The 15,106-nt window shown below is 42.5% G+C and overlaps 2 protein-coding genes across 7 annotated transcripts in view; both read right to left on the bottom strand.

Annotated features, from left to right (window-relative positions):
* The window catches only part of disc1 (DISC1 scaffold protein), a 40,191-nt gene extending 33,771 nt beyond the window's left edge, over positions 1-6,420 (bottom strand). For 2 of the 3 annotated variants that reach the window (XM_034552339.1, XM_034552341.1), the window contains exons 1-4: positions 6,330-6,404; positions 6,189-6,221; positions 5,852-5,934; positions 424-1,295 (exon numbers count right to left, since the gene is read on the bottom strand). In XM_034552339.1, coding sequence (XP_034408230.1) covers positions 424-1,295; positions 5,852-5,934; positions 6,189-6,221; positions 6,330-6,343 — 1,002 coding nt within the window. In that variant the 5' untranslated portion in view covers positions 6,344-6,404. Of the gene's footprint in view, positions 1-423; positions 1,296-5,851; positions 5,935-6,188; positions 6,222-6,320 lie in introns of all 3 variants that reach the window. The other variant, XM_034552340.1, reaches the window with a different exon arrangement.
* Positions 6,421-8,278: 1,858 nt separating this feature from the next.
* tsnax (translin-associated factor X) lies at positions 8,279-13,773 on the bottom strand. Of its 4 annotated transcripts, none has more exons than XM_034552678.1 (7): positions 13,702-13,773; positions 13,421-13,552; positions 12,346-12,429; positions 12,118-12,232; positions 11,744-11,874; positions 9,276-9,385; positions 8,279-8,911 (listed from the first exon to the last, which is right to left on the bottom strand). In XM_034552678.1, exons 2-7 carry the CDS (start codon positions 13,434-13,436, stop codon positions 8,534-8,536), a joined length of 834 nt encoding a protein of 277 aa, XP_034408569.1. In that variant the 5' UTR covers positions 13,437-13,552; positions 13,702-13,773; the 3' UTR covers positions 8,279-8,533. The 4 variants fall into 4 exon arrangements, with proteins under 4 accessions (XP_034408569.1, XP_034408567.1, XP_034408566.1 ...); XM_034552676.1 differs by having other exon boundaries at positions 9,264-9,385; positions 13,702-13,772; XM_034552675.1 differs by having other exon boundaries at positions 9,264-9,385; positions 13,421-13,761.
* Positions 13,774-15,106: the final 1,333 nt, after the last annotated feature.

Below are 15,106 nucleotides of genomic sequence, written 5' to 3'. Positions count from 1 at the left end.
CCTCCATCGATTCTGATGCTGAGGAAGTTCCTGTCACATCAAAGTATAAAGTATCGTGTAGCGCTGCAGTGACATAGCAGATAGAGCTACATGTGTGTTCATCTTTCAGTGCTCAGAAAGCTGTGTGGTAACACTCAGATTTTATATGTTGCTCTTACTCTTAAAGAAATAGTTTGACATTTTGGGAAACATGCCTATTTAGTTTCTTGCTGAGAGTTAGACGAGCTCTCGTGAGAGGTATCAATCTTGGCAGGAAAGCCAATATATGCCTTTCCCAATATGTCAAACAATTCCTTTCAAAAAGAACCTCTTGGTGTTTGAGTCTTGATTCCAAACCTGGTGTTGGAATTGACCTAAACTCAACAAAGGCGAGAGTGACAACAGCCCCGCCTCTCCTCCTCTTCAGGAGCCAATCGTGCCCACCTTGGTGTGAGTGCGGTTGTTTTGGAGGCAGTCTTGCAGCACGCCCTCGTACTTCTTCACCAGGTTGTCCCAGCCTTGGTCGGAGGTGGGGGTGGCGCTCTCGTAGCCAGAGGTGATGGAGGAGGCGGAGGCGGTGTCCGAGTCCACAGACAGTGAGGAGGTGATCTCATTGTCCAGAGATCGCGAGTCACAGTCGGGCAGGTCCGGCCCGACCTCCCACAGACACTCACGCCAGAACCTCCCGCCCAATGACGTCTCCTCTCTGCTCGGGGTGCAGGAGGGCAGTGATTGGACAACAGCTGACTGTTTTGAGACTTTGTGCACAGTGGATAAGGCTGCTGATTTTGTTGGAGGTGAACTAGGTGCTTCAGTTGATTGACTTAGTGGTTCTGTTTCCCAGTCAGTGGTTGGGTCTGTCTTCTGGCTACAGTTGAGAGACTGCTGGATAAAACTGAAGCTGGAGTTAAAGGATTCCTCTGGTGAGGACCGGGCAGCCGGGCTCGGGCTTAACCTGAGTTCATTCTGAGGCAGAGAAGATGGACCTTGGAGGCCGGATGCACCATTACTGTCAGTGTAGTCCACATGAGGAAGAGGATGGAGAACAGAGCGGAGAAAACTCGTACTCCTCCAGGAGCCACATGTGAGTTGATCAGGATGTCGCTCAGTCTGAGCGCTGGTTCCCTCTGTGGTGTCAGTGTGACGTTCGGATTTACCGTTCCTAAAACAAGTGGACCTCCTTTCCTCCTCCTCTTCCTCCTCCTCCCGCCCATGAGTGGTGCTCTGAAGTCTGGACTGCTCCCCTCTCATGTACCCCGGTCTTCGGTGGAGCCTCTTACGAGCGGAGCTACCAGCTGTCCCTGATGCTCTGCCATCTGTCGATGCAGAGATTAACCATTAAGCTGGACAACACGGTAACAAGTGAGCTCATAGAACCGGCAGGATTAGCTGTGCATGCATGGAGTCTTCAGGAAAATTAGATGCTAAATGTGCCAGTTACACAAGATTGTAAGATTGTAAGATTGTAAGTGTTCCGATTGTGATATAACCGAACCAAAATGACTTATCCCACTCTGCCCTCACAGCTAGCATCGCTATAACTGAATCGCTATAACTGAAAGACAAACAGATGTCAGACATTTCCCAGAGTTCTGCTCCAGCTGTTGGAAATACCAACGCCACACTGTCATTTTGAGTTCAGGCCCGCCTCTCAGCGAAGGAGTGGACTGCATGAACAATACCTCCTGAAGTTACATTCGAATCGGTTCATCTTTGGAAAACACAGCCATGTCGAAGGAAAGCTTCTCAACCTGAGGGGCTGCACAGGTGGAGTGGAAGTAAAGCTGAATGAATCAGATTCATGTCGGAAAAAAAAACACAACTGCTCTGATGCCAAAAAGCCCCTCTTCATTTCATGCTTTTTTTCATCCTGAAAAATTGATTTCCAAGAAACCTATGAGCGCATCTCTGGGAAACACAAGAAATCAACTAATCGATTATTCAACAATAATCAATATTACATCATTTTGAGCAAATATCATAATGCTGCACATCAAATTAAACAATGGCACCTGGGCTACAATAATAAGCCAGCCACTTCAAACACAACTCAAACACCAACTAAAATAATTAGAAAAATATAATAACCATAATTTGCCAGGAGTGAGCTCACTGCATGTTTCCAGACCTAGCTGTCTGTACTAAAATGTAACTAATGTTGTTCTGCTTGACTTTGGGTCAAAGTCAAACATTGCAGAGAGAATGTTCACATATTGTGATATATTATTGAGAAGTGTAAACCTTTAAACTGCATCATTTCAAAGAGATAATCATCCTAAAATTGCTTTTTTCTTTTTTAGGCAAAACGGAAACATTTTTCTTTTTTGCTGTGTGCCATCTTCATTTACTCTTTAACCAGTAACATATAGACTGATATTTACACATCTGGACAAAAGATCACATGTGTGGCCTTTATTATAACACCAAAAGTATTCAAATAGCCCTTGTGGTTGCAGAGATAACCCCTTTTTAGTTTGGGTATGCAATTTTTCGAGGAGAGAACTAAACATACACCGATTTTTAGAAGGTTGGACACATTTTTGACAGGGAAGGAAAGACGCCTTGAGCAAACACGTCATACAATATCAATGTGATTAGAGCATCATTCTTTCTTTTCTTTTCTTTTTGGATAATGAAACAAGCTTTAAAAACATAATTGACATGATGATGTATCGCCCTATAAAGTTGATATGGTTCATTATAAGCCAACCGTTACACAGCCTTCCAGTGGATACGCAGAAATATTAGTATTCATTTGAAGGCGTGTCCACTTCATGAAGTGGAGTTCTCTTGAAGGAAATATCTGGCTCTGTAGCTGAGAAAGTAAAAGGACCGTGACGGAGCTTTCTGTCACTAAATTGATGAGAGCAGACAGAATTTTTAAAAAATGAAAAGAAGATGACCGAAAAACATAAACAATGTGCTGAAAGATGCTAAAACGCTTCGTAGACCTGAGAGGAACTAAGGAGAACTTAGTCAGGGGATAATTCTCTTTGGGTTTGTAACTATAAGCAACTCCTTCCACATGTGTACATGTCATCATTTGATTCATTGTTCATTACGTTTGCATCGTGCAGCTTTAAAAACAAGGTGGACCGAGTAGTGACAGGGGAGACAGGGGAGAACTGATCAAACTAATCAAGCAGAAATCAATAAGCCTATCTTTCTCTCAGGTCCACTGTCAACGTAATGGGGGAGTCCTTATCTTTAGAGTGTAAAAAACATTTGGAAAAACTTTTTGCACAACAGAAAGCTGGACACCTGCTGCAGCTCCACGTGACCAAGACATGTAAACGTGTGGGATTCAGAGACCGAGACGGGCGGAAATGTTGGGGATCAACAGCCCCTTTGTGTCCAGCTGCGTCACACCCTCTTTCACTTCTGGCTCTCCATTTTCTCTTCCCACACACACACACACACAAACACACACACACACACACACACACACACACAGATACACACACACGGATACACAGATACATAGACACATAGACTTTTGTACTGAGAACACTGGGGGGCATTCATACCACTGTCATTGTAGAACCCTGTTACACTTAATGACACAGTTATACATTAGTCACAATCAAACACACGTAGCTTGTAAGGACATCACATTGTATTGACACTTTTCTCCTCAATGGGAGCCTAGTTATTCTGTTCCGAGCTATAATCAAGGCATCAAACAAACCATGACCACTATCCTCCAGTGATCCACCAGTGATGTCACTACTAAAGCCTCCCATGTGACTGGAGAGGAAGAGACACAACTTCCAGGGAGAGTTGGGACGTTAGATTCAGTTGACGGGCAGTGAGAGTGACATAGGGGGTGTTCCCATTGAGCCCAGGCTGCTGTATGGCTTCTGTCCACTGGGATCGCCGCACTAAAGCTCAGGTTGCACACAACTCCGTGAGTGTATCTTTACAGACATGGCCACTGTTCGATAACCAATTCAAGAAACCCAACACTCTCAGTAGGTACCCAACACAACCGTCCACCATCTGGTGTGGTCGAGATGCAGCATGGAGCCCCCTCAAGAGAGTCGGAGAGTGAAAGGGGAAGCAATCGTTGATAGAAAGTGGTACTGTATCCTCATCATGCTGCGATTACAAAAAGACAGCTCTTCTCAGTTAAGGGGAAGGAAATGCCTCAAGGCCCATTGTGTGTGTGTGTGGGGGGGGGGGGGGGGGGGGGGCATTGACATCTCTTGAAGCCCCTCAGAGGTATGTCATTTGCTGCTTCCTGCCAGCCTGTGTGCTAAAATAGTTTGCCAGGAATTCCGGCATTAACGTCAAATAAGCAAGAGGAGACCTAAAGCGGTTCAACAATCCCACTGCCACAATATCATAACAATACAATATAACAATACGTTCTCATTGCAACCCGTCGCTCGCATTGAGGAGCCTCAGCAGAAAGTGTGGGGAAACTAAAAGTGTCTCAGCCAGAAGAGGCTCGATTACACACACAAACACACCCACACACACTCACACAGAGACACACACAGATACACACACACACAGACACATGCACACACTCACACACAGACACACACACACTCACACACTCACACACCAGCATATCTGCATGTCAGCGGCCTCCTGACAAGCAGCAGTGCTCGGCAGGTGTGCAACACTTCGCCACTTGTGACCAACCACGGCAACAGAAAAGGGGAAATGAAAGTTCTTCGACCACGAGTGTGACCAATGGTAACCTAGAAGTGAATCATGTTTCTGGAAAAACAAAACGCCTATAATGGCTGACAGGAAACTGAACGATAATGTATGATATAGTCCAGATTTTGAATCTTTGCTCTGGTGATACTTTTATAGGAAAACAGCTCCCCACTTCCTGTATGGTCACCCGAGGATTATAAACCAGCTGATTATAGTTGGGCTGAGAGTGAAGACACAGTACAGCAGCGGGAGACTGGCACTGTGAAAATTACTGTAATACACCCAACAAACCTAAAATACTTCCAAATTAGTTGGTAGTACAGATAAATGCTAACATTGACATGACATTGTCACACGAGATGGCCTTATCACCCGATGCTTCTTAAGAGTTTTGACCATCTGACACATGGATCCATAACTAATGTAAACATGTGTGACAAACAGCAGGTCTTTTCTCTCAGATGCTGAATCGTCACACACATTCAACAGGCTGTTGGATAATCCATCTCAGTAATCTTACCAGCCGTTTACAGCTGTGGATGCGTCAATATCGTTTGGAGCATGACACAAAACACCGGCTTTGTGCACGAAAGGGATGTGTGTTGCTTTTGTGAGATGTTTGACTCAAACTGCAATAGGAGTTATCTGGTCATGAAGAGTTTGAATGATATTGAACGAAGACACGTGATGATGGACAGCCTGTCAGAAGCAGTAATGTGTTACTGGAAAGGCTGTTTGCTAAATATGCAAGTAAGTCATAAGACAGATCATATGCAAGGGAGTGTCAGCACATGTCCCCACATTGTACATATTCAGAGGGCATAAAAATCTTCCACGAGGAGAGAGACCTATCATTACTGACTGGAGGGAGCCATCATCATTTCTGATGATATAGAGACACAAAGCTTCAGTGCAAATAACAAAGTTTTGTTTTGGATGACTTGGACTGTTACAATATTTATGCTCTCATGTAAGGAGGACTCAATAAGGACTAAGTATTTCGTCTTTAGTTTATTTGTTTGTTTTTATAAGTTCCTAGTCCTTATGTGTGTATATTATTATATAAAGTGATGTGTATAGCTCCTGGTGAGAATTCAAACCAGTCTTCATCGCCGTCTCTTGTCCAGAAAAGCTACCCACGATTGTTGACAGTTGATAGTTTTGACCCACACACACACACAAAGAAAATGACGCGTTTTACCTTCCGCGAGGTCGCAGTGGTGAAGCAGAGAGCTGCTGCGACATCCCAGCCCCATCAGTCCAGCAAACATCGTCAACAGCCCGCTGTTTGTGGGCAGAAGTCAGCGATTAGCGGATCCCGGTGCGGCGATGCATGGAGCTACACCATGTTTCAGAAGAAGTGGACTGATCTCATTTCCGTTGTGGAAAAATGAACCCAGGCTGTAATTATCCCCCCCCCCCCCCCCCCCCCTCACTTTAGAATGACGTGTGAAACCGGCTTTTCACACGCGCATCTTGTCCAGGATAAACATTTCCCGACAGTATTGATATAGCCTCCTCGTACTTTAGATTCTTACATTTCTTCTCTGGGTTGCGCGTGAACAGATGGCCTGGAGAGGGGAAAAAAGAGATCCTCAAGTCATGTTTCCTGCGGAGAAATGGAAAACCAAAAAACATATCCCACTGTGAGCATTAGCATAACGGCACACATTAATTACAAGCGGTGTCTCATCGAACAGCGATCAGGAATCCGTTATCCGTGTCGTGTTGGAGCAGCGCGAGGAGCTCCTACGTGTTCGGGAATTTGACTCCAGCCTCCTTCAGCCCGCCTCATGACCACAGCCTATGAAGGCGGCGGGTTGGCTGCTGTTGGCTCTACGTGTATGCACACTTTATGTATTGGAAAAACATCACAACTGCAGCTGGTGAAGGAAAAAAAATGAACATTTAAAAAGAAAAGCATGCTGTCATACGACCTCCAACTCTATTAAAGTAACACAAACTATTACATTTTCAAATGCGTAAAGTTGGGATTTTTTGATGACCAATTATATTTGTGTCATTATTGTGTTTTGTTTAGCATATTTAAAAGTAGCTTTCACATTGAAATGTAAAAATAATAAATTAAATTTAATCTAAATTTGGTTAGACATTACACCCAAAAAAAGTTGTTTTGCAAGGAGAGTCATTACACATGATGGGTTCAATGGCTTATTGTTGTTCTGTTTCGTTGTTTCAAACATATGGAATTTAGTTTTATTTCGCTGCATTGTCTAAATGGAATAACTCGACATATAGTTGGACACATGATGTCCCTGCACTGTTGACACGATGTTAACAGACTACTCACGTGTATTTAAAATATGCAGGTCAAGTAATTGTTTGTGTGCAAAAAATTCTTATTATTTTTGCATATTTTTAGACGCCCTCACATCCTGACGTAAACACAAACGTCTTCCTTTGTTGATGCGGGAAGGAATGAACGAGAGAAGGCCCCACATCTTTTCATCCTTCCCACACATCAAATGCTCCTTTCATTCAGCGGCTGATGGACAAGACTGCGCGATAAAGAGCTCAGTTCAGCCGACCAACAAGAGGGCAGCCTTCATACTGAGTGAGGCTCCGCTGGAGGGACAGAGAGATGCGTTGCAGAGCGGGTCGGAATGTGTTCGGTCGATCCAGAATTAACGATCGGAAGCAGGCAAATAAATCAACCGGAAAAAAACTATTACACAGCAGGAATTTGTAATCAAAGTTTTGAAATGAACTGGAATGTGATTTCATCCCAATATCGCCTTGCTGTCTCGTGACTTTTTGTCTGTTGTTGTCTTTTTAAATCTCAAATTAATCATGCACATAAAGACAGAAAATAAAAGAAGAACACAATTCAACAGCGGTTTATCTTTTCAATTCACACCTTTTTAAATTAGATCCTATTTCTTCAATGTGTTCAAAATGTTTTTCTGTTTTATGCTGAAGATTCAAGTTGTCCATATGTAGTACTGATAGTGGCCACCAGGTGGCATAGTTTAATTAAATTAAAACCCTTTCTCCCCACTGCCTAAAGACCACCATGAGATGATCTTTTATTGTGGATGAATACCAAATACCTTGTATTTTTATACATGAAGTGGATTTAATTGGAGAAAGATACGTTTCTTCCTAAAGCTCCACGTTATGAAATGAGCGAATGAGTGAAGCACAAAATCTCCTTCAGATTAGAAAACCTAAAGCAAAAACTTTTGACTCGCAAATTACACTTTATTATTAAGTTAAATCGGACTCTTTACAGACTACGCAGGCAGTACTCTGAGGTCATCTACAAACAGAGCAGCATTGTCTATCTTGATGGATAATTACCACCATCAGATGAGCGGATGAGGAAAAAAAGCATATTTCTCGTGCTCAAACCTTTGATATGAATTTATGTAATTGCCGTGGTGAGGACTGTTAAGAGAGGGTATAATAAGGAAGTAATGGGTTGTGTGTGTGTGTGTGTGTGTCTGCCAGCCAGCGAACAGGTGTATAAAGGTCACATGATCCTCCTCCAGAGTATGCGGTGTGTGCAAGCAGCCAATGGTTCTACCTTAGATTATCTGTGTGATAGAGCGAGGGGAGGGCAGACAGCAAAATATTTTTTTTTTTAAAAACACATTATCGAAGCAGCTTAAAGACTGGGAGAGCATGGCACAGAACCTTTTATTCATGCAAAACAACTGAAGTTATCAGATCTTTATCAAAAGAAAACATTGACTATTGAAACGCTGCTTTTATTCTAATAATAAAAACTAAATTAACAAGTATGTCACGAATCATATCAAACATTCGTCAAACCCCGTTAAAAATACATACAAACATCAAACTGGAGCACGACTAAAGCGGACAATGACGACTTAGAGAACATGAACAATGTCGTCAAGGCTTAAACCACTCCTTCCTCGGGGTCGAGGAGTGTGGTCCTACTGGAGAACACGTCGGCCAACATGTGTTTGGGGATTTCTGAGCCGCGGACACGCAGGGCGTAGCAGGCGTCCTCCACTTTGCCCAGGCTCTGTCGCAGCGTGTGCAGCTTCTTGGACACCTCGTACGGGCCCGTGTTGCCGATGTAGGAGAAGCCGTCGTGGATCTGCCGCAGGAACTGGCTCAGCTGGAAGGGCGTGTCAATGTCGCCGTTGCCCACGCTGCTGATGCACATCCGCATCAGCTCTCCGGTCAGGTCGGCCACGCCCAGCAGGTAGTCGGAGGGCGTTACCTGGAAGGTCAGGACCTGACCTCCCGTCTGCGGCGCTTCGGCCAAGTCCTGAGACGAAAACACAAAGAGAAATTACGAACGCTGTTGGGGATGATGGCTTTTAGACAGACTGTGCAGAGGGATTCTGATCCCAGCAGGATTTACACACAAGATTGACGCAGACAGCAATATTTTATATGTTTATGATGTTGTCTAGCTCTGCTTCTCGTAGAAGCGCTGGGTTTCAAATAAGCAAAGTCCAATTTTTCTCAAACACGACGATCATGCTGCTTTAACTCCAAAATATTGGAGGTTCAAGCAATCTTGCCCCATTGACAGGTCTTCAAAAACAGCAGGCCGAGTGGATACAATGACATCATGCTTATAATTGTGGCCCATGCTAACAACCAATGTTCTCTACCTTCAGCTCTACCTTCTCTCCTGTCATGAACACCAGCCTGGCGTTGATCTCCTCCAGGCTGATGAGGCTGCGATTGCGGATATAGTGCAGGAAAGAGACTGCCTCCACATACTCCTGGATTCCTAAAGGCATTCAAATGACATCGAGATGAGCTGCCACATCCAGATATTTCACTGTTGAATCTAAATGCCTTTGCGATTTACCTTTGTGAAACACATCCCTATTACAAAAAAAAAAAAAAGAGGGTGAATTTTGTATCAGATGAGCAAAGCACGTAGAGTGTGTATAAACACTACATGGTATCTGCACACTGTAGATCTGAGATGTAGATAATGACTCAAATAAACCAGTTTCCTGTTGCTGTCTTTTGATTGTGGTCTTTTCTTTTTCTGTCGCGAGTTGAGATGACACCTCATTTGTTTTCTGGCCCCGTGTAAACAACTATCAAATAATCACAGGACGGAAGACTTTGTGTCAGAGGTTTACTTTTGGAACGGCAATTGAACTTCAAAGGGCCTCCCATCTCCGGGTAGCGAGCCGCAGTGTGCTCCAGAGAGGCGAGAGGAGAATGTTGTTCTCCACTTCATTTGCCCTGACTTGACTTCAGTGGTTTAGTCTTGATGACATTTTTTTTTAAGGACCCACAAAAACAATGATCCCAATCCGGGTCTTACTCTGATCGATGGAGTCCTACTTAAGAAACAGTTTCTGCCAAACTTGGAAAAGTGTGGTTGTTTCAAACAGGAGATTTCGGTCATTGCAAATCAACATTGAGTGGAGACAGGCGTTTACATTGCTGCCGACCGGCTGTGAACGGACCTCGTTTTACAGCCACAGCATCCCTGTGCTATTTTTGGCTCGGGCAATACTGCACTGCACCCGATACGCCTTGGTAGGTCGAGTGAGGTATGTTGTGTTATTATTTCACGTATGATAATATATCTATGTCGATGTTTACATCTCTGGTGCCAGTTTCAAATGCTAATTGAGCAGCACTTTATTATGAGTCAAGTTATTAACAACTTAGAACATTTTTAGAGTAACTCTAAGTGGGACAGGAAATCACATGAAAAGGTGACACAGGCTTTGAGGCAGGCAGTTCAGTTCCTGAGTTTCCTGCCAGGAGCTGTTTGTGTTATTTAGTCTGAAGCAGCGGTTACCTTTTGGTCACGACAACCAGAGGTAGATGTATAAACAATGACTCATGGAAAACCAACTGGAAAGCATAGGGATTTCATTGGCACAGCTGTTGGAAAAGTTGAGGCCTGACAGGATTAGTAGGTTTAATAGAATAAGAATAATTAAAACAAACACTTATGAATGGCCAGAGATGATTTACAGACTAATTGAGCTCAATGTTTGACCACCGAGGGGTTCAGTGAGTTGCAGGTGAACTCTGGAAAGAAGCCCTGCCAGTACATTTGTGTTTGCACTGTCTCATCGCCACAGACTGGGTCAAGCTAAAGAGCTTATCACAATGGTATCAGTGACTTCTGGTCCAGCCAAGATTATCTGGAGAGCCCGAGCAGAGAGCCCAGTCTCAATCTAATAAAAACGATATAAAATGAAAATAAAATAAAACGCCTAATTGGTGGGAACTGCCACTGGTCACGTCGCAGATGTTGCAGGGATTATTCCTGAGTGACCACAATCTAAAAATGACTTGCCCAGCTGCCAGATAACGGCTCACCCTCGCTCCCTGTAATGCTTTTCTCCAAACACTGTAGACACTTTGGCTACGCTAACAAAAACTGACATTGATGCTAGTGGGAAGACAGAGTTTTATCAGGGCGTGTCCGTCATATCCAGTCCTGCATCAAGGTCACGCTCTCACACCATCAGTGACGTTGCAATAAACCAAAAGCACAAATAGGACGACTAAGGTTATACTAGCCCAGCAGACCTAATTAAGTTTTTGACAACATCCCTGTAGTGGAGCTCGTTTCTCAAATAATGAATTTATTATTACATTTAAAGAAATTATCGCCAGACTTTATACATTACTCCGCTACACAAGGTGTGCTCGTTAAGAGATCTCATTTACAGTGAGGTAGGCTTGAACAGCGTGTGATCAAATGATCATCGATGTCATCAAGTCAGTCGTAAAATGATGTGCCAATGGGAGGTTAGAATGTAGGAGAACTAGGACTCTTTGCACTGAAGGGAAATAAGATGAGAATTACTGAATAAAACTGAGACAGATTTATGGAAAGAAGGATATATTTGTATGCAGCTTTGTGGGTACATGTTTACTAAACTGAATGTTAATGACTCTAAATGTACTGTATATGAGTTTAGGTTTGTAAATGTGAGGAGGTAAGTATGTGCACAAGTACGTACAATTCGCATGCATATAATATATGGTGTGTTTATGTTTTTGGCTACACACTCTTGAAAAACTGCAATATCATAAAGTTAATAACAATTATGTACATTTTATTTCAGGGATTCTTAAACAAAAAGAGTCAATGGAAACTCACCTGGTGTGAAAGCTCTGTGAAACTGAAAGATGTCTTCTCCTCTGAGTTCTTCAGCAATTTGACCAATTTTCTGCCGGACTGAATCCAGTTTCACTTCGGCTTCTTTCAGAATATCGTCTGCATTAGGGACACTTCCAACCCCGCGAGAAAAAACGCAGAATAAAAATGAGAAATACAAGGTCTGCAAGACACACTTTGCTTTAAAATAAGAAGTTACATTATGCTATTCCAATGGAAGTTATACAAACAACTGTCTCTTGAAACTGGAAGAAAAAAAAAAAACGTAGTTTAACAAAACAGAACTACTAAAACCTAAACACGTTCCAAACTCAACTGCACCAATTAACATGATGCCACGTTACAATAGTAAATACCTGGTCACTCTGTGTAAAAGAAAAATGCTCCTCTTGCTTTCGATGGTGACGTCCCGACTGATCTTAACAAGCCGCTCATGTTTGTCATGTTTGGTGTCGAGCTCCTGTTGGAAAACTTAACAGACAGGAAAGACCACATGTTACATCGAGTGGTAGTGTCTTCACACAAAAGACATACAGCAAACATTTGGGTGGAGAATGCGGTCAGAATGCTGAGGATGCAGTTACCTTTGAAAGCAGCAATGACAGGTGAGGATGAGTTGCCATCACCATCCTGAGCTGCATCAGCATTTCTCCGGGGACATCCTTCGCCTGACACGGTGCAGAAAAAGTCAGGCGACAGTGCAGTTCATCTCCAATAATAAATGCGTCTGGTTGCTGTCACTTTCTAAACTGACCGTGGAAAAACCAAAGAGGCACTAGACCGATTTGCCCCATGAAGATCAGTTTAGTCATTTAGCCTGATGTAAACGGCAATATTTAGACTTGAGCTGTAGACTTATGGACTAAATATTGAATGGTCTTTGTTACAAACTGCAGATATGAAGCATTGAAACACATACGGTGTGCATCCAGCATGAGGGACTAACAAAAGACACCAGTATAGAGATACCGTGTGGTAATTGTAGGATCTGGCTTCTTTTTTTTTATTTTTTAGCTTGACCCCTTTATGGGACTCAAAATTAGGATACTTTGACCATTTTAAATCTGTCTCTCAACCGTAAATCCGCAACTTCAATGGAAGTGTGATATTGGAGAACCTTTAGAACTGAAGCAAATTATCAAAAATAAATGTAATAATTGGAACACTTTTCATCATCGGTTCATCATTTAATGCAGTTTTAAATCAGAAATCCCTTCCCACATCAAATCACTGGTTCCAGCTTCTCAACTATGTAACGTTACATCTGCCTAGTTTATTAGTTGTCTATGATAATTATCTAGATTCGCTTTTAGGAGACATCACTTTGGATTTGCAGCCTTTTCTTTTAATCTCACATTTTATGGACCAACTCCTTTGTGAATTAAACGAGAAAACAGCGGGCTGTTTGATCAATAATTGACAATTGATCATTGCAGCTAGGACCAATACTAACACATAAAGAAACTCGGCAAGCAGTGCTGCAAAGAGAGTCGAGTCAAATACGAATCGTGTCTCTCCAGTTCAGTCTTCATGTTAACGTGAGCTCACATTTCACTCCAGTTATCCCCGATGACAACAAACAAACAAAAAAACAAACAAACAAACAAACAACAGCGTGCTGGACAACTCGTCTTAGTCGAGTCTCAAAACGGGACTCACCTTCTCGCCTGTTCATGCCTTCGGTGTTGCAATGTCTTCTTTAAATAAAGGTAACAATTATAAGCTCGGTCAAGGTTTTAAGTATGTTACTGGAAGTGTTTCAGCGACACAAGTCCGCGCGCTGCCGACCAACTGTAACGAGGCAGAGTAACGTAAACCGGTGCTTTACGACCGTCAGGGATTTTTAAAAGATCAACAGACAAAACAGATACGTCGACGTGAACGTTGCCGTCGCTGAATAAAGTCTAAATATCCTACAATGCGAAAGAAATCGTGTTTACTTGTCTTTATTAACAGGCATCCATGTGGTCGTCATTATTCGCGGGGCTTCTGCGCCGTATGCGGACGTAGCCGGAAATGGGAAATGCATTGTGGGAGATGTAGTATCATCAGAATCTAACATTTGTTTTATCACATTTCCCCCAACACACTCGAGTCATATTTGCAGAGTTTTTATTTTTAAATAATGAAAAGTAGTTACAAATAGGTGAAACTATTGGCCGACCGCAATTAATTGTTCATTTTAAGATGCGCTTGTCCGAGAATATAACCAATTATATGTTTGTATTGTCTATATTTGTATGAAGCATTCAGTGTATGATTGATTGTTGCAGATATATGTTCACATTATAGTCATGCTCCTATGTTAAATGTATACGTAATAGTGAGTGACAGTGCCCACCCTTGCATCTTAAATACTCTTTGTTTCAAGTAATAACCCAGATTAAGCAACCCGACATCTCCAGCCTGCCACCCTAGATTGGCTTGTGTCATTTGTTACTATTAAAGTATGTTTCATCCAACATGTCTTAATCAGATTACTCGCTTCTCTACTGTAACCCCTCCTCCAGGGACTCCTGCAGACTGTGTACGTGCCACACGACTGGTGCCAACTTGAGCTTGCGCCTTGCCTCTGCACTGCACACTCCCTGTCATTCAATCTCCGGTTTCTATTATTCGATGAGGGATTGACCCTGCCAATGTATATATGGTGTATTCAGATGAGCTTCATACACAATCTAATCAAAATGTGTTACAATATGCATTCCGATGGTCGTTTTAAAGTCCCTATGAAGCACAATTATGAGCGTCATAACTGCTCACTCACGCATTAACCAGTCTATCAAAGCCATATCTTTATGCTAAATATTCTTTTGTTGTGTGAAAGGAATTTCACACATGCAAACCAGGAATGAGAGCAAAACACTGACGTTCAGTCACGATGCCTTCAGGTGCTCTCTTCAAGCTCTTATATTCGAGCTTTCGACCTGCTGGGTTTCCCCAATTACTCTCTTATCGAAAATAAATTGATGTTTTACAATATATATACTTATAACAATTGTTATTGTCGTGTGTTAATCATGCTGCAGCAAGCTACTTTGTGCTTCGGGAAGAAAACGTGTCACACTTGTCAGTGATGTTCGAAGCCCAAACTGTAATAGCCTACATCAGTTGTCCTTGAACTGCTGTGCGGACACACTTTATATATTTAGCCCAAAAAACCATTCCTGCGCATATGTGGATGTAAAGAAATAAAGTGCTTCATTTATTTTGCCATTTCTTTTATGCAGTGAAGTTCTCGAAGTATTTAACCTCAGTAAAAATACACACAACACCAGATTTTAAATATTCTTCATTACAAGTAAAAGTGTTGTATTCAAAAGTTCACTTAAGTCGAAGTATATA

Source organism: Cyclopterus lumpus, chromosome 15 (genome assembly GCF_009769545.1).
Source record: "Cyclopterus lumpus isolate fCycLum1 chromosome 15, fCycLum1.pri, whole genome shotgun sequence".
Classification (NCBI taxonomy): Eukaryota; Metazoa; Chordata; class Actinopteri; order Perciformes; family Cyclopteridae; genus Cyclopterus; species Cyclopterus lumpus.
This window is presented reverse-complemented; position numbering and strand designations above follow the sequence as displayed.

Bases quoted from the DNA above. Each gene is read 5' to 3' on its own strand.
- tsnax (XM_034552676.1), bottom strand. The intron at 12,233-12,345 runs GTAACTGCATCC...CTGTCTGTTAAG, and splicing joins TGTCATTGCTGCTTTCAAAG to TTTTCCAACAGGAGCTCGAC. The intron at 11,875-12,117 runs GTATTTACTATT...CGGGGTTGGAAG, and splicing joins CTTTTACACAGAGTGACCAG to TGTCCCTAATGCAGACGATA.